The sequence below is a fragment of the Petaurus breviceps genome, unplaced genomic scaffold (assembly GCF_028583685.1).
Source record: "Petaurus breviceps papuanus isolate PSGF00001 unplaced genomic scaffold, PetGlider_PUasm1.0 582, whole genome shotgun sequence".
Taxonomy (NCBI): Eukaryota; Metazoa; Chordata; class Mammalia; order Diprotodontia; family Petauridae; genus Petaurus; species Petaurus breviceps.
The window spans coordinates 8,390,117-8,417,254 of NW_027186390.1; the positions used below are offsets into that span (position 1 = coordinate 8,390,117).

Below are 27,138 nucleotides of genomic sequence, written 5' to 3' on the forward strand. Positions count from 1 at the left end.
GTCTGACCAAGCTCTGAGCACTCCACAGCACCTGCTTCAGCTGCCTTCATGGCCGTTGGAACAAATTGTTCTTATCTGACCATTCTGCCGAGGAGGGACTTCACATGCTTGGGGTGGACATACCCTCATCTTGGTTTAGCTTGTCTACTAAGTTAATTTTACTGGGGTATGGTTGCTACATATGCTATAGCTGCTTGGAGCCACAAGTGAAAAGTGGACACCAAAGGTGAATGAGTACCTGTATTGGTGATGTACTGAAGTAGGGGAAACATAAAGAACAACTGATGAAAGGGGTGGCTAGGTGGCACAGTGAATAGAGCACTGGCCCTGGAGTCAGGAGGACCTGAGTTCAAATCCAGTCCCAGACACTTCAACACACACACACACACACACACACACACACACCCCTACCTAGCTGTGTGACCTTGGGCAAGTCAAAAAAGAACTACTGATGAAGAAAAGAGACAGGAAGTCCATGGAGATAGAAAGGGCAGCCAAATGACCTGGTAGATTTAGTGTGGAAGTTAACAAATCCATGTACCTAACAAATGAGTAGATATTTGATGGTTCTAATAGTAAACAGTTCATATTTTGGGTTATCATATACTACTGTATGGTAGTATATGGAAAACACAGAAAATAAATGGATAAATGTGGTTACATGAAGGAAAAAAAAATCTCACCATATCTACCTACTAAAGGTTAAAAAATTAGGATAAAAAGCAGTGTACATTAAGTAATGTGGTGGTGGGGTCGGGGAGGGACAGACGATATATACAAAACTGACAACTCCACTGGAAATTTTCTAATATTTATGATGTTTTCCTCTCAGACCTATAGCTTCTAAGAGGTTTGATTGAGATTTAGGAAGGTAACAGTACATCTGCATATGATTTGTGTTTGGTTATAAAAACTGTCTATTCCTTTAATATTGTGAAGTTAACACTCCATTGCTGCTGTCCTTTAAGAAATTATTTTTAGCCTTTTGTTTCTTTTTTGATCAAGAGTCTCCTCTCCTCATGTGTCCAAAATGTCAATCAAATAATTGGAAGAGAACTTGATGGGAATTAGATACAGTACGATGAAGGCTGCCAGAAATGTCTGCTGGACCATAATTTAGAGACCATTATTGCACTTTAAGAAAACCTTAAATACTATACTCAAAATGAACTTAAGGGTATTCTACTCAACACCACAGGAGAAGTACCATTCTCTTTTCCAAAGCCAGGTTTCAAGGAAAATCTTCATAGATTATTAGAGTTCTTTTGCCAGCTCCTTCACTTTTTTAGATCACTCATAGAAGCTCTACTTAAGAACCCAAAGATGTTCTTCTTGTTCCTTCTAAAACCCCACTCCCAGAAAAGCTTCTAAAAGGATTAAAAACTGATCACAGAATTCTTGAAATAAATATAAAAACTAAAAAAACTGGACCACGGCAGAGAAATTTAGAATGTGTTAAGAAATATTAGTTTTATTTTAACCAGTTTTCACAGCTGAATATTTATTCTATAAAAACTTTACAGATTGTACAGTTTATATATAGTTCAACTACTGAACAAAAAAGTAGGTCCCACAGATGCAAAAATACTGTACCAATCCAAGGTAAAGGCAGATTTACACACTGTACAGCTCTCCATGAGGAAGGGGAGGTGGTCAGTTCCAAGTACAAACTTCAAAACTGTACAAAAATAAGGTTTGATTTTATTTCATTCTTCATACATTCAATACGTTGCAAGCACAGGTGCCCAACTAATAATAGGCATCTGTAGTCAGGAATCAGTAACCACTCCTGAAAGGAATGCAAATATGTCTATTTACACAGGGCACTCTTGTACACCATACTGTATACAGTATATAGTGTATACATAAAAAGCATTACATGTCTAATATAAGGTAGTTTTTTGAAAGGAGTTTCTGTATTTAATAGTGTGCCAAAAGAATTTTAACTTATTAAATAAAATATATTCTAAGTGAACCTAAAAATTACACTTTATGAACATAAAATGTTTTTTTTTTGGTGTAATACATCAATTAAAACTGCAAATAGAAAAAACAAAACTGTATATAAAGTAGTATTCTCACCCAGCAACAAGAAGCACTTATGTAGTTATTCTTCAGAAAAGTCAGGAAAACTAATTACTTTTAAAACCCACTAAGACTAACTTATAACTTAGATATTCATACATAAGATATTCAGTGATTCACTAATACTGCAAAACAAGCTTTCTTCTAGAGACAGTGGTTTCTTCATGCTAACTGGGTAAGAAATGGACATGTCTTCAAAAAAAAGGGCTTATTGAGCATAGATCCTGAGCACACATTCAGTTTTGGAGATATGTTCATCACTTGACTTCTCATTAGAGGGGTACAAACTAAAGCCTTATTTTGATTTATGAATTTCATCCTCTGAGGTATTCGCACCTTCTTGGAAACAAACTCAGCCAATGTCTCTGATCTTACTGACTTAGTGAGTGGGCAAGTGAGGAGAGGGGGGCTGGCTCATACCCGTTTTCACTCTATTCTAGGAGAAAAAAATGAGGAAAACAAACATTATTCTAGACTTTCCTGTCACCCAGAAAACAACAAACACCATCCAATCCTTTTCTTTTTTATACAGTACTAGCCAAAGATAACAAAAATTAGAGATTCAAAGAACTGTCTGGTGCTCAACATTATAACTTTTCAGATTGTGTGTGTACATTTATTTTGTATAAAATAATTATATTGGGATAAAGGCGCTTTGTCTGCCCTTTTTCTTTTAAAGGATACAGTACTTTAAAAATACTCCTTGACTGTAAAAGCTTGAATTTTCCCAGTCTTATTTCCAAGCTTTTTTAGTTATAAGTAAACTTGTTTCTGGATTTTAAATGAATTATGGCATTACTGAGCCACTGATGTCCCACTAAACACAATTCCAGTGTCACTTTTGCCAATCAAAATTCATCAATTTTCCTCTGCAAGTATTTCAACATGGAGTCCATTCCTTGGGCAGAGCCCCAGATTTTCTTCAAAACATCACATTCCTTTTCATTTGCTTGTTCTAAATCCACCTTCATGATGCTGCGTACTAGTGCTTTGGATTCTTCAAGTACCTAGATCAAAGAACAATAGTCAATTAATAATGGGCAACAATAAGTGCACTGCTACTTAATTCCTTGAACTGAAATGGACAAAGTAGTGACATAAAGAAGGATCACCATCAGTTCAGAAAAGTGCCTAGGAAAATTTTTCATAATGTATGGAGAAAATGGCAAAACAACAGAAATTTCCTATTTTTATATTATAAACAATGGAAATAACATCAGTTTCAAGATGGCTACAGAACTATCAAAAAACAGTTTTAAGGTTCCCAGTACGGTTTTGTATACATAAAAACTCTTATCATGACAGAAAATGAATACAAATCTCAAGTATAATGCTATGATTATTCTGGACCGAAATGAAAACTTTTAAATTCTGAATAGTGTAAACTTGCATACTGCTCAACGAATAAGTAAATGTATCTTGAAATTAAGATCCTGTTATCTTTGGATCACATTTTCTACTAAACAATACAAGTGATGAAAAGTTCAAGTACTTGTCTGCTGACTGAGAGTGTCTCTTTTGTGGTCTTTAGAAACAGGATGGATTCTCATGTGTTTTAGGAATGGGTGCTGATAACTGTTTTTTTCCCCCATAATTATGTGACATGAATGTCTTGAGATTTAGGGAAAAAATAATTTTATCTTCTCTGACTGGAACTCATTTCACTGTTAAAAGAATGAATGTGCTATTTAGCATAATTTTAAAATTATAAGCAGGTCAATTGTGAGAATCAGGAATTATTAAAACATGGATGTTTGTTCAACATTTTTATACTTGAAGATGGTTTAGAACAGTCACATTTGGTAAAATGATTTTAAAGTTATAGATGTGACAATAATTTATAACAAAGTATTACTCTAGAATGCTTTAGAGGTTGAGCCAAACAGTGGATTGCTAACAAGGAAGATTAGATATTACTAGAGGTTCTATTACTTATTCACTTTATACCTTGTTTTTTTTTCATAGAAAGTGAACCAACTTTTTTTATCCTCCAACCAGAAATATATTTTTGTGAGGAATCATGAGAAAACATTTTTACTGCCCCTCTTCTGGCTTTCAATTTTACACCAAATTCTAAAGTTCCTGTTTCTCAAACGATGAAGGGAAATTTAAAAATATACTGAAATAGGGACAGAAACACTGATTAGGACAAAATGCTATCAAGTGCCAGTTCCTGGTTATGGCTTCTATTCTAGTTTTAAATGCTGAATGCAATTGTTTTCTGTACTTATTTTAAGGCACTTCAATATGGTTAGTACTTCCATGGACACAGATTACAACTCTTCTAAGAGTAAGCAGATGGTCTTTGAGCCTTGCTGTGACTAAAAAATTAAGTTATCAACACAAGTTTCTCTGAACTGTGCCAGGCTAGGGCTTTGATAACAGAAAAGCAGTCCATGGCTCTGCTCTCTTTCAGCACTACCTCTGATAACCAAAATCATAAGGCATCAAAATCAGGGTGAAAGTGTAGTGGAAAAGTGCTGCCTATCAAGCAGTAGAAATCATGGTGTTCTCCCCCCTCCCCTTTGGAAAATCTAGAGTGTTTAGGAGGTGTTAATCGTTGTCAAGTTTTTGAAACAGGGTTATGAGCTCTTTTGAGGACAAGTGCCATTAAGTCCTAAGATTAAAATATTATATGTAAGAGAACAAACTTACAACTGAATTACACGTGACAAGTTCCTTAATTCGAACCATTACTTCCTGTGTGAATGTCCCCGGCCAAAATACTTGGGAGACCAGTCCTTTGGCACAAGCCTCCTGCGCAGTCAACTTCCTCCCACTGAATAACATTTCATTTGCCTAAGGGAAAGAAAAGTTATTTCTGATATGAAATGAAATGGAGGATTGGGTGGGAGTGATTCAAACTAAGAAATATGCCCCTCAGAAAATCTAAACCAAAGATGAATTTTTAAAATGCCTGTCTTTTTTATGTGGATCCTTGGGGTGGTGACATTTTCCAATATCTGATCCAAATAGCTACTACCAGTCTTACTTTACCAAGTACAAAACCAAATCATTTCTAAGATAACAATGAACAAATAGTTGAAAAACATTAAATCACTAGTGATACAGAACATAAAAAGTTCCTTCTAATTGGAAAAAACACTTTTAACTAGGCAATGTTTCAAAAGCTGACCTGCTATATATTTGAAAACTTGGAACATTTCATTAGGATCACATATTTAATGAAAAGTCTGACTATATTTTCTGAACTAAAAGAAGCTGCTACCCTTTTCTGTTAATTACACAGCTCAGAGGATTTCTTCCTTTGATGCAAGGTCTGTAAAATATGTGGTGGTGATGGTGTTCTTCTCTATGAACTAATCAAAATCTCTGAAATCTAGTAATGTAAAAGCAAAATATTACACTCATGAGTTTAACATTTTTTGAAGCATTTAAATAAACTAAAGTACAAAGCATCAATTTAATTGCCTATCTTCATAAAATCAATTCCCTTTTGAACTGATTTCTCATCATGGTTGATATAAAGACTAACCCAATAAAATGGAACCAGTTAGCTACATGTACAAGAGATCAAGGAATAAAAAACCCTTTAAGCCAATATAAAAACAAAAGACTATTTAATAGAAACCAAAGATGATTTATTTTATATACAGTAGGTTTTTGTTCTATGGGTAATAGTGTAATTTAACTTGAGGACTGTGAACTAAACAAATCTTAATAACATCATCTCAATATAACTGGCTTCTTTTGAAATCTTAGGTATCTCATATGCTGAAAAACAATATACAAGGGGCGGCCAGGTAGCACAGTGAGTAAGAGCACCGGCCCCAGTGTTGGGATGACCTGGGGATCTAATCTGGGCTCAGCCCACTTAGCACCACACCCAGAAACACCTGGCCGTGTAACCTTGAGCAAGTTACTTAACCCCAATTGCTTAGGGGCGGCCAGGTGGCTCAGCAAGTAAGAGCACCAGCCCCAGTGTTGGGATGACTTGGGGATCAAATCCGGGCTCAGATACTCAGTACCACACCCAGAAATAACTGGCCGTGTAACCTTGAGCAAGTTACTTAACCCCAATTGCTTAAAAAAAAAAAAAAACCCCAAAAATATACTAACAGGGGATCTACAGACTTTACCACAGGCGTCCATGACAAAAAACAACAAAGAATCAGCAGTTGAAATTTTACAAGATACATGATATCAAGACCTTAAATATGCAGATGCCTTATATAAATTCCTATGGTTGGTCAATATGATATATTAAGAGTTAGAAAACATTTCTACCTACAACTGAAGTATTTTCTTGAACTTGGACTGATTAAACTATAATAAAGCCCAATTTCCCATAAAGCTTTTAAATTACAGAAATTATGGGCTCATGCATATCTGGAAGGAGATTATGAGAACATCACCATGGCAATTTTAATCTAAGTTTTACCCCAAATGGCAACATTATCATTAATGTATTGTTGTGTCATATTATATGATTTGGTCTATACTTGCTATGTCCATGTTCTATTTTTGACACATTCACACTACATCAGTTAAGACATTTAGGGCCAGCTAGGTGGCACAGTGAACAGAGCACCAGCCCTGGAATCAGGAGGACCCAAGTTCAAATTTGGTCTCAGACACTTGACACTTAAAAAGCTGTGTGACCTTGGGCAAATCATGTAACCAATTGCCTTGCCATCCCCCTTCAAAAAAGAAAGAAGAAAAACAGTAATTACAATAATCAATGGCATTTGAAGAAGATAGCTTTCTTAACATGTACACAGATGACATAAAATTGGGAGGGATAGACAATATAAAATAAAATGAGAATTCTATTCCTTAATTCCATTTACACAACACCATCCCAGTTTAGACTCTAAGCACCTTTTGCTTGGACTATTGTAAAGCCTCTTAAAATGATCTCCCCACTTCAAATCTCTTCCATTTTTCACTCTAGTTATCCCTTCTACAATGAGAACTTGCCCATCATGACTTTGATATATCACAGGTCAGAGTAAGAAATCAAATGGGAGTTTCAGGGAGTTTTGCAGATGCCACAGACAACAAGTGGGGGTCAGCAGATAACATAGAAAAAGTTTAGAAATTCAGAAACGGCTAACACATACATACATACATACACACACACATACATAAACAAAAATTCTATAATATCAATATATTTTATCTTTTAATACTATAATAATTTAGACTTTTTCTCTAGTATGGGTGGGTGGGTAGAGGTGCAAAAAACTTACATTTAATGTTATTCCTAACCTGGCAGCAACTAACTTTTCTGGCTATTATTATATGTTATTCACCTCCATAAACTCTATGATCTAAGCAGACTGGCCTTTCTTGCCATGCCTCAAACACAACTCCCATTGCATCAACTTGACCTAATGCCTCTTCAATTTCACTTCCACTGCCTTTTACAAGAAGCCTTTCCTGATTCCCCAAGTTGCTACTGCTATTTCTCTCCATCTCCTAGCAGACACGATCTCCCCTGTGACAGCACATGGTCCTGGTGAGATTCTTGTCTGTGCTGTCCCACATGCCTTTGAAGACAATTCAGCCAACGTGCTGGGACACCTTCCTCTGGATGTTTTTGCTTACTGTGGATGCCAGGGCTACACCTGAGCACAATGTTCTATCCATTATAACACTTTATCTGTGGGCCATCACTGGGAATGTACTGTTACCTACCTGCTTCCTATTCCTACTATGCTTATCTCCACTGCCCTCAAGGTCACCAAAGACTCTTGATTTCATTGATGCTATGGCAGTATAAGACTTTCAACCATAAATCATTCTATGTTTTTAAAAAAATCAAACAAACCTAAAAGAAAAACCTGTGGGTTTTGTCCCAGAAGTAAAATTGGGATTACTGAAAATACTGTGGAATATTCCAAATGCAATCTGTCCCATTCTCTTCCTCACATTCAAGTCTAGATCCAAGTCTCACTGTTCATCTGAAATGCCTAATACACAAAGTGATGAATCAAGCAAAGGGACTGACTGGCTGCAAAGCTATTTTACACCTATTTTGTTTTGCCTCTCTGCACTATTGAGTCAGTCTCTTCTGAGGCACCATGGATCTCACTGACACAGCTGAATAATGCTCTAGAAACTCAAGGTAATCAGAATGTCATCTGCAAATAGGAGAATGGGGACGGGGTGGGAAGTGTTATGGAAAAGATGCTTCATCCTGTCTTGCAAATTCCTCAATTTGGACCTAATGTGAGACATCCAGCATAAGACTGATGAACACCTTTGGTGAGCATACACCTAGCTTTATGGCTTTTTTGAGAGTTGCCTTTGTGGAGACATTGTTACAGGGATTCTGAAATGCATCTGATAGCTACTTCTGTCTCTTCTACTGGATCTTTATCTACATGATACCTGAAAACTGTGGGTACCAGTCAAAGGCTCTCTCCTGAGCCCTCTTTATACTATTCCACTTGGTGATTTTATGAGTTCCCATAGTTTCTTATCATCTCTATGCAATGGATTCTTTTGTTTTTATAAAGATAATTTTTATTGTTATCTTTTGTTTCAGGATGGAAGGAAGGAAGGGGGCCAGGCTCTCCCATTGCATCCTGAGTCATCTCTAGTTGTCTTGATGAATATCTGGCCACTAGACTCAGATGGCTCTGGAAGAGAAGTGAGGTTGGTGACCTTGCACAGCCTCCCTCACTCAAATAAAAATCAACTGCAAGTCATGTCATCATTTCCCTGATGTCACGGTCCTCTCTGAAAACAAAGGACAAACACAACTTGTGAGCAGTCCCAGATACCTGAATGGGGACCCAGCCAGTTGAATAACTCAGCTCATCTTCTCCCTCTCCCTTTCCTCCTCTCCAAAGGAAGGAAAAATTTTGATGGACATAAGCTGCCCAGTTAAGTTGGGGTTTACTGGCTGGCATTTTAATAAGACTAACTGAATGAAGAAAGAATCTTTTAAGGCTATTTTACTCAGCTAAATTTTATGATAAAAAAAAAAGGATGATAATATACCCTTTGCTTTTATCTCTCAATCAAATGTAAAGATAGGAAAGTGTTACAGTTTTTCAGTGTAAAAACCTATAAAGATGTATTATGAAAGTTATATGTGTAAAAGTTTATAAGGGTATCTACAGTGTACATGTATATTTTAGCAAATGTAGGCAGGTAAATTAAGAAATATGTTCTATTAGAAATGGATCTCAGGGAAGAGGGAGGGATAGCATTTGGAACTCAAAACTTTAAATAAAGTTGTTAAAAAGTTAAAAATAAAAAAAAGAAATGGAGACTTCATTATGTTTATTCAAAAATATTCCAGAGTAAGCTTTTCTATCTCCAGTGAGCAAACCTCTGAAAATATAATATCTGTATTTCTAAGCTAATTTTAAAACAAATTACTAGTACTTTTTCAGTAGTTTATAGCCTAGATGGAACTTGGTCCCAGTATCAAAGATAGATTTTACTAGAAAAGAATACTTGTGGCACTGGGTCAAGATAAGTGAAAGAAAAGTGTAACTGACTCAATTTTTTCCTTCTCTCTGTCACCACTCTTCTGGCTGGCTGGAATGTAACTTCCAAGTGTCTTCATATGTGAAGAGGGGATAAAATCAAAAGCGGTCCATATTTTCTCATCAAGATGTCTAGAAGAGCATATAGTTGAATAGAGAATAACAAAAAACAGTTCAAAGATGAAAGGGACAGAAATATTATGCGATTCTGTAGGACTTGTATAATTTTATTGTATATTTATATAAGTTGTATAATTATTTCCATGACTAAACATCCAAGAAGTCACTAATTTTTTTTTTTTGATTTACTACCCAAATATCTTGTTTTAGAGAATTTTAGGTGAAACAATGCTTGTGAACAGCTATCTTTTGAGCAGTTCTCTGACCAGTGGAACTTCCAGCTAGACATAAGGAAAACTCAAGTCTTACTTCTGGGCAAGTGAGTTTTTCTCTCAGTGCCTCAGGCACTTTCCCAGATAAAAAGTTGCAGAACAATTAGCAGTCTGCATCGGCACTAAGAGTTCCCCAAACCAATAAAATCAGAGTTTTAAAATAGAAAAATAGACATGACATGTGGTGGGAATCAATTTAAGTTTAAAAATGTCTCACCACTACTTATCACTAAGGGCACTTTACCCTTTTCTTCCAGTACAATTTAGCCAAATGCTCAATTCCTCCAAGGAAGTTTGAGATTTAAGAAAACCAGACAGAGCCAATTGATGGGCACAAATGTTTACTACCATCTAATCTTAACTTGACTTTAAAAAAAATAAGCAAACATGTAAAACAAAATGCTTCTAAAAATGATGTTGTTATCTAACCATAGAACCATGGCCAGGCATGCTAAGGGATCAAAAGAAATGCTTAATGAATTGAAATATTTCCATTATTTATGGAAAACAAAACAAAACAAAACACCTAATAGTGAACATAAAGTAATGTTGACACCCACCAAATGAAACACTGAAGATGATGACACTCTTTATACTTTAATTAGGTAGTAACCAAGCTAAACACTCTCATATGATTTCCAAATGCAAAATAAAATTAAGATACTCACAGATGCCAGTCCCATTATCTTCGGGAACATAAGTGATGAACATCCATCTGGACTCTGTCCAAATGTAGTATATGGTGTTTGAAACCAAGCCTTTTCATTAGCCCAAACCACATCACAAAGAGGTAATATGGAGGCTCCAAGTCCAATGGCAGGGCCATTTACTGCTACAATGATGGGCTTCTTAAACTGTATAAAGGTATTTACAAAGTTTCTTAAAGGAGTGGAAGGTGGGAAGGAGATAGAAAAAAAAAAAGAGGAAAAGAATATTACTCTGTGTTTTGTCTTTGAAAAACAAAAAGCTACCATAATGATAATTAATCTTCGAACAGCTTAATGGATGCTGAATATTTCTTTTCTATTTTTGAGAATTTCTAAGGTACAACTCTATTTAATAAAATGCTTATAATTGAAGTACAATATAAGACTTGTGACAGTAAAACAAATATGAAAGTGATATTCAGTGGCAGTCTTGGTAGTTGTGGGATCTTGGGCAAAGGAAGAGGTTGGACATCTATTCCCATAACCCTAAGTACGAGTATAACAGACTTTACATTTGAAATTCTGAAGGCAATGCTGTTGGGAGGAATGAAACTGAGAAGCATATCATGGTACTAGTTTAGACTTTTAAAATTTGGCAAAAAATATTTCCTGAGGGCCCAAATGCTTAGTATAGTTTTAGATATGGTAGGGTATACAGATTATGGAGACTTAAGGAGTCCTTAAAAAGCTACCAACCAATTTACAGACCACACAAAACCACCGTATGGCACAGATTGTGCTAAACTGCAGTATAAAGTGTCATATTAAAAGTTGTAGGGATCTAGAAAAAGGGGAGATGAATAAAGTCTAGAAGTCAAGAAACCCTTTATGGAAGAGTCAGGATTTAAAATTAGGTTGTTCACTTGTGTCCTACTTTTCTTGACCCTGTGGATCATGGCATGCAAATAATGTCCATGGGGTTCTCTTGGCAAAGAAACTGAAGTGGTTTGCAATTTTCTTCTCCAGCAGATTGAAGCAAACATAGGAGGTGACTTGCCCAGGGTCACATATGAACTCAGTTCTTCCTGACTCCGGGCCCAGCACTATTCACTAGCCACTTATCTGCCTCCAACCTTCCTGACTACTGATGTTGTCTCTCTTTTATGGAAGCTGGAAGTAACTTCTAGGTTGGATACTGAGAATCAATGTGGCAACATTCCTTTTCTAATTTGGAGATAGAGATATGCCATCTTATAAGTGGGTTTGTATACAAAAGAGCTTATTTTTTTTGTCTGTTCCTTCAACAAGAAGGAATGTAATGTGAACCAAAGCTCTGGAGAGTAAAAAATAGCCTGGACTCAAGATATGCAATCTTTCCACAGCTTACACAAATGTAGCCCTGACATGATGAAACTATGAACTTGGTATTCTCAAATATTACTGTCACCTTAAACTAAATTTTCTTTTTTGGAAAAAGATTTATAAAGAAGTTTAATTTCTCCAATCTCAACATAAACTTTTAGAATTTTATCTCTTGATACATTATGGCTCAATTCATGCCCCATTATCACTGTCCATCATAGTATCCTTCTGGAATCATTAATCATCAATTTTCAAACAAGTAACTGTTAGGGATTATATATAATAATGCAGATGAATTGTAGTATTATGAAATTACAAGAGCCTGGTACTCATCTAGGCAACTGTTTTTCTTTGCATGATCTCGCAGTAGGAGAGGGAAAAGAATTAAAAATGTTGCAAATACAGAAGATTCCTTTTCAGTCCAATTTGGTTCAGTATCAAATTATAAAACAGCTTTTTACAATGAATTCTAAAACTAAGCAAGAACACTCAAATTAAGATACATGGGATGCTCTATACAATAGCATTTCAATAAACCACATAACGATCTTCAATAAGAAAAAACAAGATTGGATACTTCATATAATCTAAAATTAATGATTATTAAGTTGGTGGTAATGAAAGCTTTAAAAGATTCATTTTTTCTTGATTTATTTGTGATTCTTTTTGGGGAAGGAGAGGCATTTCCGAATGTAGTTATCTGACAAGTCTCCCCGGCTATAGCTGCTTCTTTCCAAAGGCACTGCACAGTCACCTCAGCTAGCCAGTTGTACTTCCACCTCTGTTATTCAGGACGTTTTCATGCAATGAGACTTAACTCGCTTAAATGTATGAGTTTGCAGTAAGAATTCCTAAATAAGAGGGTCTGAGGCATTGTTTGAAAGATCACACTAGATTTTAATGATATAAAGAGACAACCTTTTAAATAGACTCTTGACCTAAGTGTAGACAATGTTCATTAAGCTACCTATGTTCTAAAACATCTTGAGGATTATGGGTCAATGATATAGGAATAAATTCCCTATGGTATATTACTGAGTACTCCTGAGGCAGCAACTGCCAAAACTGTAGATTGTGTAAGGCAAAAAAAGTCTTATCAAAATTAGTAGTACAATTTAACAGCAGAGAAATCTTCAGACAATAATAAACAGGATTTTTTCTTTTACCCATACAAAGGATCAAAAAGATTGCTACTTTGCTTTTGTGAGATGTAAAACCTGAATTTTAACATGATAAAGGAATTTCTTGGAATTGAGTTATATTTTATTGCCAAAAAGTCAACTTCTGTTTTCCAAATCTAATAGAAAGCTTTATATCAAACAGGTAGTTATTTCTGAAAAGATGATTAGACGCTGGTACAAAAACCTGCTTTCTTCTTAGGATCAGAAAGCCCAACATATCTATGTGTAGTCATAAGATCACACCAATAAATATAGTAGTCAGAGAAATAATTAATTAGTCAAGCCAAAATCAATCAGGTCAAAATAATTTGGCAGCAGTAGGCAACTGCTGAATGTCAGGAAGACTTGGGAAGTGGGAACCTGGTGGATTAGGAGTGTTTTTTGCTATTCCACTTGAAATGCAAAGGAGGCTGACTTCAATTGAATAAGAACATATTCAAAACTATAGCTTTCATACTCATGAGATATGCTTTTAGAGAACATGAAAAGGCAGAATTTTTTAAAAAGTTACTACAGCTTGATATATATGCTTACATTAGGAAAAATGTAGTGAACCACGGGGTTAAATGTCAGTTCACTGATCCTAAAGGATTTCATCTGTACCAAAAAACCTCCAAATTAATGAGGATTTCTCTTGTATCTCATGAGATTTAGAAATAAAAGCAAGGTTCAAATAGCCACTCAGAGTTTTAAAATCTCTTGACCATATGATTTCTAAATTTAGTATTTCCTTAATATTAACTGGGTTTCCTTTCTAAAAAAATTTAAAATGATAAAAAAGTACTACTATAACTGTTTAAGAAATCTGTACTCCAGAGGCGGCCAGGTGGCTCAGTGAGTAAGAGCACCGGCTCCAGTGTCGGGATGACCTGGGGATCAAATCTGGGCTCAGACACTCAGCACCACACCCAGAAATAACTGGCCGTGTAACCTTGAGCAAGTTACTTAACCCCGATTGCTTAAAAAAAAAAAGAAGAAAAAATCTGTGCTTCTATGAAAATGTAACATTAGTCTGCTAAAGTGACAAAACTAAAAATAGCACAGGATAGCAGAGACTTCTCTAGGTGTTTATAATCCAACACTACACATAGAAAATTAATTTAAATACAAATGAACAAGCTGAAAGGTCAAGTAAATCTAGTGTAACTGATTACTTCTAGGACTTAAAACAGAAGCAAACAAACGAAAAATCTTTTATCTGTCCAGACTGAACTCTCATTAAAAAAAAAAATTTAGTTAAGGCAGGTTAGGTGGTGCAGTGAATAGAGCACTGGCCATGAAGTCAGGAGGACCTGAGTTCAAACCTAGCCTCAGACGCTTAACACTTACTAGCCATGTGACCTTGGGCAAGTCACTTAACCCCAATTGCCCTGCCTTCCCCCCTCCAAAAAGGAAAAAAAAATTAGTTGATTAAATTCATTAAAATAGGTAGGCTAGTTTTTCAAAAGAAACATGAGTTTGCACAAACATACAGATAAATTTGTTCTGATGCTTCTCTGATTAAAAAGAAATCCTAATTTATCAACCAGTGAAGGTTCATATCTAACCCTCTCTTTTAATCTGTCTTTTCTTGCTTTATAGAATACCAGAATTTATGTCACCACAATCTCCAACAGCAAAACGGCATGTTGGAGAGGGGTGCATATGGAAAGTGAAACCAACAGGAGGTACTACATCCAGCTAAAAAGGGGAAAAGGGCACAGCTCCATGTATGGCCTGTGACATTATGGGGAAAGGCAGATGAAGCCTTGAATCCTGAGGCTTAATTTTTCCGGAAGGAAAGCTGCTGAAAATGCTGACTGGGACAAAAATGTCTACATTGACTATAGCCAGAAAAACTGTATTAAATTCTTTCAAATCTAGCTTAAGTCTCAAGTAAAATGCTACATGCTTTCAAATTTATAAGAATCAAAGCCATTCCCCAACTGACAAATGATCAGAGTATATGGACGGTTTTCAGATAAAGAAATCAAATGGTCATTGATGAAAAAATTCTTTTAATCACCACTGATCAGAGAAATGCAAATTAAAACAACTCTTGAGGTACCACCTGACACCTGTCACACTGGCTAATGTGACAGAAAAGGAAAACAACAAATGTTGGAGCGGATGTGGGAAAATGGAGAAATTCACTATTGCTAGAGCTGCAAGTTGAACCAACCATTCTGGACAGCAATTTGGAATTATGTTCCAAGGGCTACAAAACTGTGCACACTCTCTGATCTAGAAAGACCCCTACGAGGCCTGTATCCCAAAGAGATCAAAAAGAGAGAAAAGGACCCATATGCACAAAAATATTTATAGCAACTCTTTTTATGATAGTAAAGAATTGGAAATTGAGGGGATGCCCATCAATTGGGAAATGGTTGAATAAATTGTGGTATATGACTGTAATGGAATACTACCATGGTCTAAGAAATGATGAGCAGACAGACTTCAGAAAAGACTTATATGAACTGATGCAAATCGAAGTAAGCAAAACCAGGAGAACACCATACACAGTAATAGCAATACAATGATGCAAGACAATTCCAAAAGATTCATGATGAAAAATGCTATCTACTTGCAAGGAAAGAACTGATGTAATTTGAATAGATTAAAGCACACTATTTTTCACCATCTGTATTTCTCCCCATGTTCCCTTCCCTCCCCATTTTTGGTCTGTCTTCTTTTACAACATGACTAGGGTGGTCATATGTTTTCTACTCATATCAGATTGTTTGCTGTTTCAGGGAGGGGGGAAGTGAGAGAAAATCTGGAACGCGAAAAGTTTTTTAGATGAATGCACATGCATGTATAAACTATATCATATTTCTTACTGTCTCAGCTAGGAAGGGATAGAATTTGTAAATCAAAACATTTTTTTTTAAAGTTTAAAAGTGGTTTTAATTTGTAATTGGGGAAAAAATAAAATACATTTTAAAAAAGAAAGCTAATGCTAAAAAGTTTTTATATGTAAATTAAATACTATTATTTTTTTTAAATGCTATTTGCTAGGGATACAAAGCCAAAACAAAATGAGTAGTGAAAAGGCCTTGGTCTTAAAAGGTAATTCTAGTAAAAAAATGTAATGACTGAAATTAATTTTGACATATCTGATTTTCAATATTATTTTTTAGGGTATATGTTATCAATATAAATAACATACAGAAAATATGTTTTTAAAATCTATAGTTTGTGGAAAAGTTTATTATTACATGGTACTAGGAAAACCATAAGACTAGGAATTAATTAGTAGTCCTTTTAAAATGACAGGAAGACTAGTTAATTAACTAAAACCCTGCTAAATGACAGAATATTTTATTGATACAAAATAAAACCCAAAATGGCAGCTTTAAAATTAGGAAAAATCCCAATGTGTGGGTCTATTTGTTCTTTACAATTATTATTAACATACAATTTGCAAAAAGAAATAAATACAAAGAATTTAAGATGTCATTTAAAAAAAAATCTTTAAGGACCACAGTCTATCAAAATCACTGTGATTGGGGTGGCTAGGTGGTGCAATGAATAGAGCACCGGCCCTGGAGTCAGGAGGACCTGAGTTCAAATCCAGCCTCAGACACTTAACACTTACGAGCCGTGTGACCCTGGGCAAGTCACTTAACCCAAATCGCCCTACCTTCAAAAAAAAAATCACTGTGATTAAGCTGGTTTTAATAAGTCTATATTCTAACAATAAAGTGAAATGTAAAGTATACAAATTTTAATCAGTTATGGGAAGAGTAGCCTTGCTCTGAGAGTTTAAAAAATGTCTCTACAGAGTCTATCATCAACTCCATATTTTTGTATATAAGACAGAAAAAAATTCCCATCACTATATCAAAGAGACCCTTTTGTGGGAGCATTGCTCTGTGTGCTACACATAAGTTCACAGATTCCAGAGACGGAAGGGACCTCTTATTAGAGTATCCTTCATTGTACATGAAGAAATTCTGGTCTAGAGATTAAATGATTTGCTTCAAGTTATAATGACAGAGCTAAAAGTGGAGCCCACAGAGTCCTCTGATTGCAAAAGGAGTTTTTTCCCCACTTTGCTTTGGGACATTCCTTGGGTATACCTCCAGAGGAATTCCACTTGTCCATCCAATTAAAAAGGACTATGTTGGTGGGTCAAAAAGCCTGCCAGTTTAATTATTACCAATGTGCTGTTATATAAAGGTCAAGCAACAAAGTGTATCAATTAGTAACAATACTTCTATTTTACTTACAAGGTTTGACACTAAAATTATACTTTAAAACAGAATATAAGGGGAAAAAATACACACTACAAGAAAAACTACATACCTGATAGCTTCTGCCATCTTAGTGCTTTCTCTTTTTCTATCATCTGTTAAACGCCGAATGAAATAAATAAAATCAAGACCGCAGCAGAAGACACTCCCAACTGCACTGAGTAGCACAAGTTTACTGTCATCAGCAGCAGCTGTGTTCAGCGCACTCTGGACCTCCTTCATTACCTTTTAAGAGAGTCAAGGAGAGCTACAAGTTAAACCCTAGGTTTCCTTTATAGAAACATCACAGACTCTCAAAAATTTAAATGCTGAAAAGATGGAATGGAACAAGCTAATTGCAAATGCCAACAAACATTAAAACTGGTTGGGATGATATTTTAAATTAGAGAAATATTTTAAACAGTTTTAAAAATTCAATCAGAGGGAAGGATCTTTATTTCCTACAAAAGCTCTTATAATATCTGCAGATTTTTAAAAATGGGTTTTTAAACATTTCTATATTTCTCATTTTCCAAACAATGAGGAGAAATGTCAAATTATATTCACAAATAGGTATACAGGTCAGAAATATAAGTCCTCAAAATCACCCAGGAGTATCACTGGGCACTAGTTTATTGAGAATGACACTTAGCAGATAATGCATTTTCAATATTCATTTGGCATTTCTATATTTTGGTCAGCAGGTGGCATATGCAACCAGTGCACAGAAGCAACTTCAGTTCTATTCACTGAAATCACCAAACATCGGATATGAATCAAAACAATTCAGTTATTTAGTATAATTTCATCACCCTAGGAGTTTATTTTTAGGAAGGCAGAAATCTATTTAAAAATGCTTAACAAGTATCTATGATGAAGTAAATAGTGAAGCAATAAAACTCCATAGGACAAAAGACAGAGTGGGAATTATTTATACTCTTTGACCCAGAAATCCCATTGCTGGGCACATATCCCACAAGGTCAGAAACAGAAAGGTTCCATATCTAAATAAAACATTCATTGTAGCAACTTTTTTGTATTAAAGAAAATAACTAAACAAAATAAGTAACAAGTGATTAGAGAAAGTCTAAACAAATTGTGGTATGTGAATTTATTGGATTACTGTTGTAATTGAGAATGATGAAAATGAGGAATTCAGAAAGGGGAAAATTCATATGAACTGAAAATTAAGTAGAACCAGAAACACAATATACATGTTTAAAATAATCTGAATGAAGGAACAATAAAAGGAAACTAAAGTGGTTCCAGTGCAGAGAGGAGAAAATGCACCTCCCTCCATTCACGGCAGAGTTGGGATATTAAGATTATGGGAAGGTATGAGATGCTGTATAATTGGTTTTGGTTGGTTTTACTGAACTGCTTTTTTCCCCCCTTTTCAAATCTTTGTTAAGTTCAGCTTGTAGGAAGTGTAAGCATTCATCATCTTGGGGGAGTTCTATAGCTGAACATCACAGCAGGTCTTTAAAAACTGAAAGTGAAGCCATAGTAGCCAAAAGTTATTTCAACAACACCAGGTCCAAATACTGAATAGCTAACACATGAATAAAGGATCTTCAAATCTCATTTATTTTAACATCTTCCTTTCTCCACAGAAATAAACTTGACTAGGATAGAAAATAACAAAAAAAGCTTACTACTTCATCCTTACTATCTTCAGATGTAATGATTCAGAAGGGCAAAGAGGGAAGACAAGAAGAAGAAGATGGGTAACAGACTGAAAAATCAGACCCTAAATAAGGAAAACTCACCTCTGGGTTTAATGAATTATTTTCTGATGATTTTGTTGATAATAAGATATGGGTGAAGCCATCCTGCTTTCTAACCACAATGTCTCTGTATCTGTAAGCACTTTCAGTTTGTCTCACACTAAAACGCAGTCTTTTGTCAAAAGGTTGGTCTCTTCTGTCTTCAATAAACCTCCTTTTACTGGCTGTCACTGCTGTAACAGATGTTTGTATATTGGTTGTTCCATTGGCTGCTAATGTATCCATAAGGGCAGAGGTACCTGCAATGTTTTTAAAATTATTAAGTATTCAATGACACCCAACATTTAATATTTATGTCTGACTTCATTAAAAAAGTGATAATTTACTTAAAAGTTCTCAAAAAAATTAAAGTAAATATTTTCAGATTAATAAGTCAAAATAAAATTCATTTAAAATCCTTGTTTCAATGTTGAAGACCTATGCTTTCCTAGAAAATACAGTAAAGATTGAAAGTACAAGACACAAAACAAAAGGAAATTCACTTGATTATTTTTCTTTTCTTAAAAGAAATAAGGAAATATATTTGCATATAAACAAAAAAAGCAAAAGCAGCAAAATTTGAGAACGAAGTTAAAAAAGAAAGGGACTTCTGAAAGGAAATCATCCTAGCAGTGAGAAGTAACAAAAAGGAAGATATGTCATATTTACTCAAGAATACTTTTAATTTATGAATTGGTAGAAAAGGTCTGTGTGTTATTGCAATGATAATGAGAATCTGAAGATCTTCCCTGCCCCTTAATAAGCCAAAGGGAATTTGAAGCCCTTCCCTCCTTTGAAGATAAACCCTGCCCTCTAACAGGCTGAATGCAATCACATGGAGCCTGTGGTGGGAGAAGTTTGCTGAAGGGTGGAACAGAGCCCACAGGAAGCTGGGAGTCAGAGCAGCTAAAATGGAGGGAGGAGAGGACCCATCTGAGGGAGACAGTTAGGCTTGTGAGTAAAGGTTGGTGTTTGCCACCTGCTGGGACAGCTAGGCTTCTGTTGGTTTGCAAGAAGGTTAAAGGATGGTGTGGCTCTCTGCTATGTTGTAGTGCATTAACTTCTATGTTGGTATGATGGATTCGGTTTCCTGGTGGCTGAATAAATGTTTTGCTTTTGTCTTCTACGTGGAGAATCTGTTATATTTTACAATTGAGCACTATGCAGGCATATTTATATTGGTGCTGTGAATATTGTGTTGGTGCAACAGTTATCTAATCTGATCTTTTTTCTAATGCAAAAATACCTTTTACAACCATAGTGAAAAATGTTTACCCAGCAGTTCAATGCCTTTCAGGACAGTATACTCACTAATAGATCACTGTAATTTTAAAAATATACCTCAAACAATAACTAGCTATAATACCATTGGTGAATCAAAATCTCTCTGAATGTGTTTCCTTAGTCTAAAAAAGATTATCTATAATACCTGTGTCACAAGGTTGTTTTAAGGGTCAAAATGAGATAAGATACATTCAAAAGTTGTGCAAACATCTTTAAAGGACTATGTAAAAAGCGTTTCTCAGGACTATAATCTCACAGATATGTGCACTCCTTCCCCTGGTAGAGATGTTCAACTCATCCTACTCTTCTCCACGTACTCCTGTTCAAGTTCTCACTGGAGCTCTGCCCAAGGTGCTAAGGAACTTCTTTGAGAGAGATCCCAACAGGAAGTTATCTACTAGTTCTTTGCTTTCATTGAACGATGAGCCCACTTACTTTTCCAGGTATTTCTCCCCTTGCATATCTCGATTAAGGGTAAAACATCACAAAATATACACTTCTTCTATCACTGTTCCTACCCCCCCAACTTATCCCATTTAGTGCCATTCTCCATTCAAAATGTACCCTCCCTTATAGTGAAAAATAAGTGACCAACAAAGCAAACAATTCAGACAACATAAACTACATTGTATAGGTATAGTCCTCTACCTCCCTACTAACAGAAGGAACTTGAGTTACCATCCACTGTTCTTGGGAATAAAAATTTATTACTATTCAAGTTGAGATGTCTCTAAATCATGATTTCATTTTATTATTATTATAGTCACTGTACTCTTGGTTATCTTTGTTTATTCTGTAAATATTAAGCCTTCCTGTGTTTCTCTGAATGTAACACATCACTATTTGTAATGCAATATTTTGTTATTATGTTAATATATCACGAATTACTTAACTGTTCTCCAACTGAGGGACACTAATTTCACTTGCCCTCTTTTTGCTACTACAAAGAATGTGGTTATTTTGACCCCATCTAACAAAACCTTTTCTACACTGACTATTCAGCCATCTTTATGAATTTATATATCAGGTGAAAAGAGTTGCTAAATTTACATGTTTTTGTTATAGGAATGTGAATTTTTAAGATCTTCCCTGTCCCTAGGTTAAGTGCACCTGGAGCCTGTGGTTATAGGCTTGTTTTTCAGGAATACCCACACCTTGGTGCTCTGTGATTGGGCAATGGGTCAAAAGGGTTATATTCTCTGACCCAGGAGAAGGCTATATAATCCCTGATGTGAGACTTTGTTTTGGGGCTCACTTTGAGAAGTGTTGTGATTTGACGAGACGAGACTCTGGGCAGCCATTGAGAGCCCCCCCACCCCGGCTTTGAAAACCCAGATGTTGATGCTTCCCTCTCTGCTTACTGACTAGGTATGGATGTAATGGTCAAGGAAGTTGGAGGCCTGTCTGCTTGATATGTTTTTCTGTAACTTCTGTCTGTATACTCTGAAGTTCAGGGTGCTGACTTTTTCCCTCAAACAAGGTAAATGGGGACGCTGGGGTGCTTGTTGCCATAGTTATTTATTATCATAGATTTGAAGAATTTTTTCCATATATATGTATACACACATATTCATATATAGATAGAAAGTCTGATCATTGGCATTTCTTCTTTAGATTATTTATCTACAACAGCTCTTGATTTTAAGTTTCAATTCTTTTTCCGTCTTGGATAATAGACACTGTATTTGCTACTTCATTGGTATAAGAAACTGAAGGGTGAGAAAACTCATTTTATTGATATAGATGGGTACACGTTTTCTGAAACTTTGGGAGCTGCTTACAGCATTAAGAGTTAAATTGCTTCAACAGTATGTAGCAGCAAGCACCCTAGCATATCCAGAATGGCTGCTAGCACAGGATCTTAGATCTGCTTTTCTAAAGGAAAGCAACTCAAAATGGGTTAACAATCTTACTTTAATCAATAAAACATAAATCATTTACCTAGTTCAGGGAAAAAGTCAGCACCCTGAACTTCAGAGAATACAAACAGAAGTTACAACAGAAAATAATACAATTAAGCAGACAGGGCTTCCAGCTGTGTGACCATTACATCCATACCTAGTTACCAGAAAGGGAAGCACCAACATCTGGGTTTTCAAAGCCAGGGGGCTCAACCGCTGCCCAGAGTCTCATCTGGCCAAATCACACGACTCTTCCCAAAATGAGCCCCAAAGCAAAACCTCACATCAGGGCATACTTCTCCTGGTTCAGAGAATGTCACAACCCTCGTGACCCACTGCCCAATCACAAAGTAACAAGGTGTGGGCATTCCTGAAAAACAAGCCTCCAGGTGAGCACATTCAACCTATTAGGGGGCAGAGTATATTTTCAAATCAGGCAAGGTTCTCAGAGTCACTTAAGCCTATCAAAGAGCCAAGGGGCAGGGAAGACCTTCAGATTCCCATTATCATCACACAGTTATCATACACACACACACACAGAGTAAGTGGCTGAAGTGGCTCTTGAATGTGACCTCCTGGATTGGAGGCCAGCTACTATTCTATTATATCATGTGGCCTCTGTTGGGTATCAGACTTTTTAAAAACTCAATTCTGAGTTGAATTTGGGAGAAGTTTGAGAACTTTCCCCCAAAATGAATTTCCTTTCTTGCATGTATTTTGGTCATGTAAAAGTACTTCTATTTTGTGTAGTCTTAATTGTCTATTTTATATTTTATGATCTCTTATAACCTATTTGAAAGAACCTAACTTCATTCTTTCATACTCTCTAAATTGTTATGATGTGAACTTTTATATTTAGGTTGAGGATCCATTTGGAGGGTTCTATGGTACCAAGTCTAAGATGACAATAACAGCAGCTAACATTTATACAGTAATGTGAGGTTTCCAAAGCACTTTATACATTTATTATCTCATTTCAGCCACAAGACAAGCCTGGGAGGTAAGTACTTTTTATAATCTATATTTTAGAGACGAGGGGGGATGTATAGTAAGCTCTCTGTGATCTTCACGGTTTTGTTTCATTTTTTATTTAAATTTATCTTTTTCAACTAACAAAATTTCATTTCTTCCCTTCTGTCTCCTCAGTATTGGAAAAACACAATCTTTGTAATAAATATGGATAGTAAAGCAAAATAAATTTCCAATGTTTTGAAATATAGACTTCCTTTCTAAAATTGTGATCTTGTGTTTATTAAACACTGACCTGGTATAAATTTACCTGACAATTTCTAATTCTAAATTCCTTTTTAGAATTATGCTACAACTTACTGTAATAGAATTATACTTCGCTGTGTCTAAGGAAATTCTCTTCCATTTTCCAATCTGTAATGGACTTCTTTTCTGACAACAGCATATCCCATAGATAAACATTTGTTTCTGTTTTATGTTCTTTGTAGTATTTGTAATCAGAGAACTGAATAAAATTATTTATCACCTATTAGTAGGAATCTTACATAATTTATATCTGCCTGGGAGAAAAGTTGTTGTTTAATGACAAGAGGTTCATTAGTATCGGGAAAGGTATAATACAGCGACATGTATATTGACCAGGTATTTGCCACTGTATTGGAGGCAATCCAGGGCAGAGGTCAAGTCAAAAAGGGATTTCCTATAAACTATAAGTACCTACAGAGTTTAATCTTTGTGGAAGACACTGGGCTGGGTTGTTTCAAGCACTGAACACTGCAGAACTTCTTGGATGAGAATCACAACTCAAGATAACTGTGCCTAATCATATATACAGGCAAAAGCAAGTGGGTGAAGGGTACCATTTTTACAGATTATGACATTCACTTGCAGGGTAAGTCATTCATCAGTATACATTTCTTGAACAGACACTTCAAATGAATGAGTGGAAGACAGCAATAAAAAAGGACAGCAGACTAAACTGCTTTTAGGAAATTGTAAAGCTCCTTTAATTACCTCAACTTCAACCTTAGAAAGGCTTATTCTTTAATATTCATATTCTGCCTATATTACCGTATGGCTACAAATCAATGAAATATTACAATATATTTACTATAAGAATAAAACATAGTATCACTGAAGGAAATGGAGAAACACATGATCATAAGTAGTTATGAAAACTAAAGAATGTGAAAGAAAAAAAAAAGATGCATTCTTCACATAAAGATGGTGAGGAATAACCCATGGACCCATGTGTTCTAATATGCCTGAAATGTAGATTCACCTGTAGCAAATGTACAAAAGGTTGTGGATAAGAGTAGTAAGAGAAGAAGGAACTAACTGAAGGGCTATATTCTGGACTGGAGATAGTATGCACACCATTAAAAATGTAGATACATCAGAGAATATATATATGTATGTATGTATGTATATATACACACATACTATTTCTTGTGATTCCTATGATCCCTGAAAACAATTTAATGAAATGCTTTTGAAGTGAGACTTAAATAACATACAGACTTGGGGGGGGGGGTGTTGGGAAATCTGGGTTTGGATATATCGACTCTGATACTTTCTTGACCACATGAATTACTTGATTTTTTGAGCCTTAGATTCCTTATCTATGGAAAAGGAATAACTTATAAAAAAAAAAAAGATGTCTGCTGGAGAACAGAGTATAAAAATCTGTCTAAACTTTTTTCATATCTTTATAAAAAGTGTTTCCATTGGGTGTACATAATCCACACAAAGATTTGGTAGAGATGATAATATAAGCATGCTGGGTTAGTATATTCTTGAATGTGAAAATATGCATGATTTTTCAAAGTACTTAACATTATTTCTTTTTTTTATTAATCTTGGAAATTGATTTCTCAGTATGTTGAAAATTCAGTTACTTCCAGCAAGACCCCTCCATGTGTACAATTACAGTAATCCAGCTTTCTTGTATGTTTTTTTTTAAAGTAACATTTCTACTAGCTCATGTTTAGAGGTGTTAAGTTGTACTCCTTTGATGAAGAGATTTCCTCATGGAAATCTGACCAAATCTTTCCCATTTATAAATATGCTTGAGAAGGTCTAGCTTTTTTTGAGTACCTTTCCAAGCTTTCTTTAAACATTTTGGTTCTAATTGCTTCTCATGGTGTTTAAGATCAGTATCACCTACTATTTTACTATCCTGTGTAAAATCTTCCTAAATAATTTATATTTTTAACCAATATTGATCGTGCTGTCATTTCTCTTCACTGGGCTAAATATTAAACGATTTGATAGATTTGAGTTTCAACGTTTTCAACTTCTTGTGGTGACTTCTATCATGTTATAGACATCCTTAGGAAAGGGATATCTGTGTCCAATTTTTTTAGCTCAATTCTCATTTTTCAGCATCAACAAGTAATGAAACAAATGATAAGAAACAGGAACAAAAGAGGTCTAGTAGTACCAAAATTTCAAAATGTTACTAGAAAGCAGTAATTATCAAAACAATTCGCTATTGGTTAAATAAAGAGATACATCAATGGAAACTATTAGTTACACAATATACAAAAATAAACGTATCTGGCATTTTAGCACTTAATAAACATAAAGACTCCAACTACAGGGATAAGGATTCATTAAATGACAAAAAATGCTGGGAAAATTATTTGAGAGTATTGAAGAAATTAGATTTAGAGGAATAATTCACATTTTGTGCCAATGTAAGATCAAAATAGGTATAATAATCTAAATATAACAGACTATATAATATACAAGTTGGAGAAACATGAAAATAATTCTTTATCAGATTTATTAATAGGAGAAAAATTTCATGACCAAACATGGTATAGAGGCTCACAGAAAAAAGGATAGATGTGACTATAAAATTAAAGACTTTTTATGTGAACAAATAAAAAAAAGCTAAGATTAAAAAGGGGAAATGAGAAATCTGTTGTTGCTGTTGTTGTTTCATTGCTTTTTGGAGGGAGGGAAGGCAGAGCAATTGGGGTTAAGTGACTTGCCCAAGGTCACACAGCTAGTAAGCAGGGATTTTTTTTTTTCCAGCAACTTTCTCTGATAAAGGTCTCATTTCTTTTACACACACACACTCAAATTTTTAATAAGAGCCCTTCCCAAATTTATCAATGGCCTAAAGATATAAACATGTAGTTCTCAAGAGAAAAAAACTTAGGCTCACTTTAACCATATGGAAAAAAATGCTCTAAATTGTTACTCATGAAAGGAATGAAAGTTAAAGCAATTTTGAGATTCCATCTCACACCCAAAGTGGTAAAGAAAAAAAAAGGAAAATGATAAATATTGGAAGGGCTGTGGGAAGATATGCACATTGATACACTATTAGTGAACTTGTGAAGAGGTATAGCCATTCTGGAAAGCAGTTTGGAATGATATACATAAAATGACTAAATAAATGGTGTGTGCTGTTTGATCCAGCTATACTACTGGTGGGCTCTCACCAAAAAGAAAACAAAGAAAAGAGGAAAAAATTCTATAAATATTTATAGCAGTTCTTTTTGTGTTGACAAAAACTGAGAAACTAAGGGAGTTGCCCATCAACTGAGGAATGGCTGATTAAGTTCTGTTACATGACTGCGATGTGGTGACAACACTGATGTGGTGTAAGAAATAAGGATACATCTATTCCCATAACTTTGGTGATTTTTCCATTTGGCAGAACTTACAAGGTACTAGTTTTCCTAGACAATACAATGAGTTAACTGCATAAGGATGTATGGAGGATCTTGAGTCAAAAACCTAAATTCTTGTAACCTAGTAGTTTTAGTTCAAGTATTTCGATATATATGTATGTGAATGTGTGTAGCTATATATAAACTTTAAAAAGCATATATCTTATAACATCTTCTATTGTATA

At 35.2% G+C, this 27,138-nt stretch overlaps 1 protein-coding gene across 1 annotated transcript in view; it reads right to left on the reverse strand.

Moving 5' to 3' along the window:
* Positions 1 to 1,444: 1,444 nt before the first annotated feature.
* The window catches only part of CDYL (chromodomain Y like), an 88,559-nt gene continuing 62,865 nt past the window's right edge, over positions 1,445 to 27,138 (reverse strand). The window contains 5 exon segments of the mRNA XM_069103555.1: positions 1,445 to 3,092; positions 4,741 to 4,884; positions 10,612 to 10,822; positions 17,421 to 17,593; positions 19,117 to 19,373. Of these exon segments, the coding sequence (XP_068959656.1) occupies positions 2,934 to 3,092; positions 4,741 to 4,884; positions 10,612 to 10,822; positions 17,421 to 17,593; positions 19,117 to 19,373 (944 nt within the window). The 3' untranslated portion in view covers positions 1,445 to 2,933.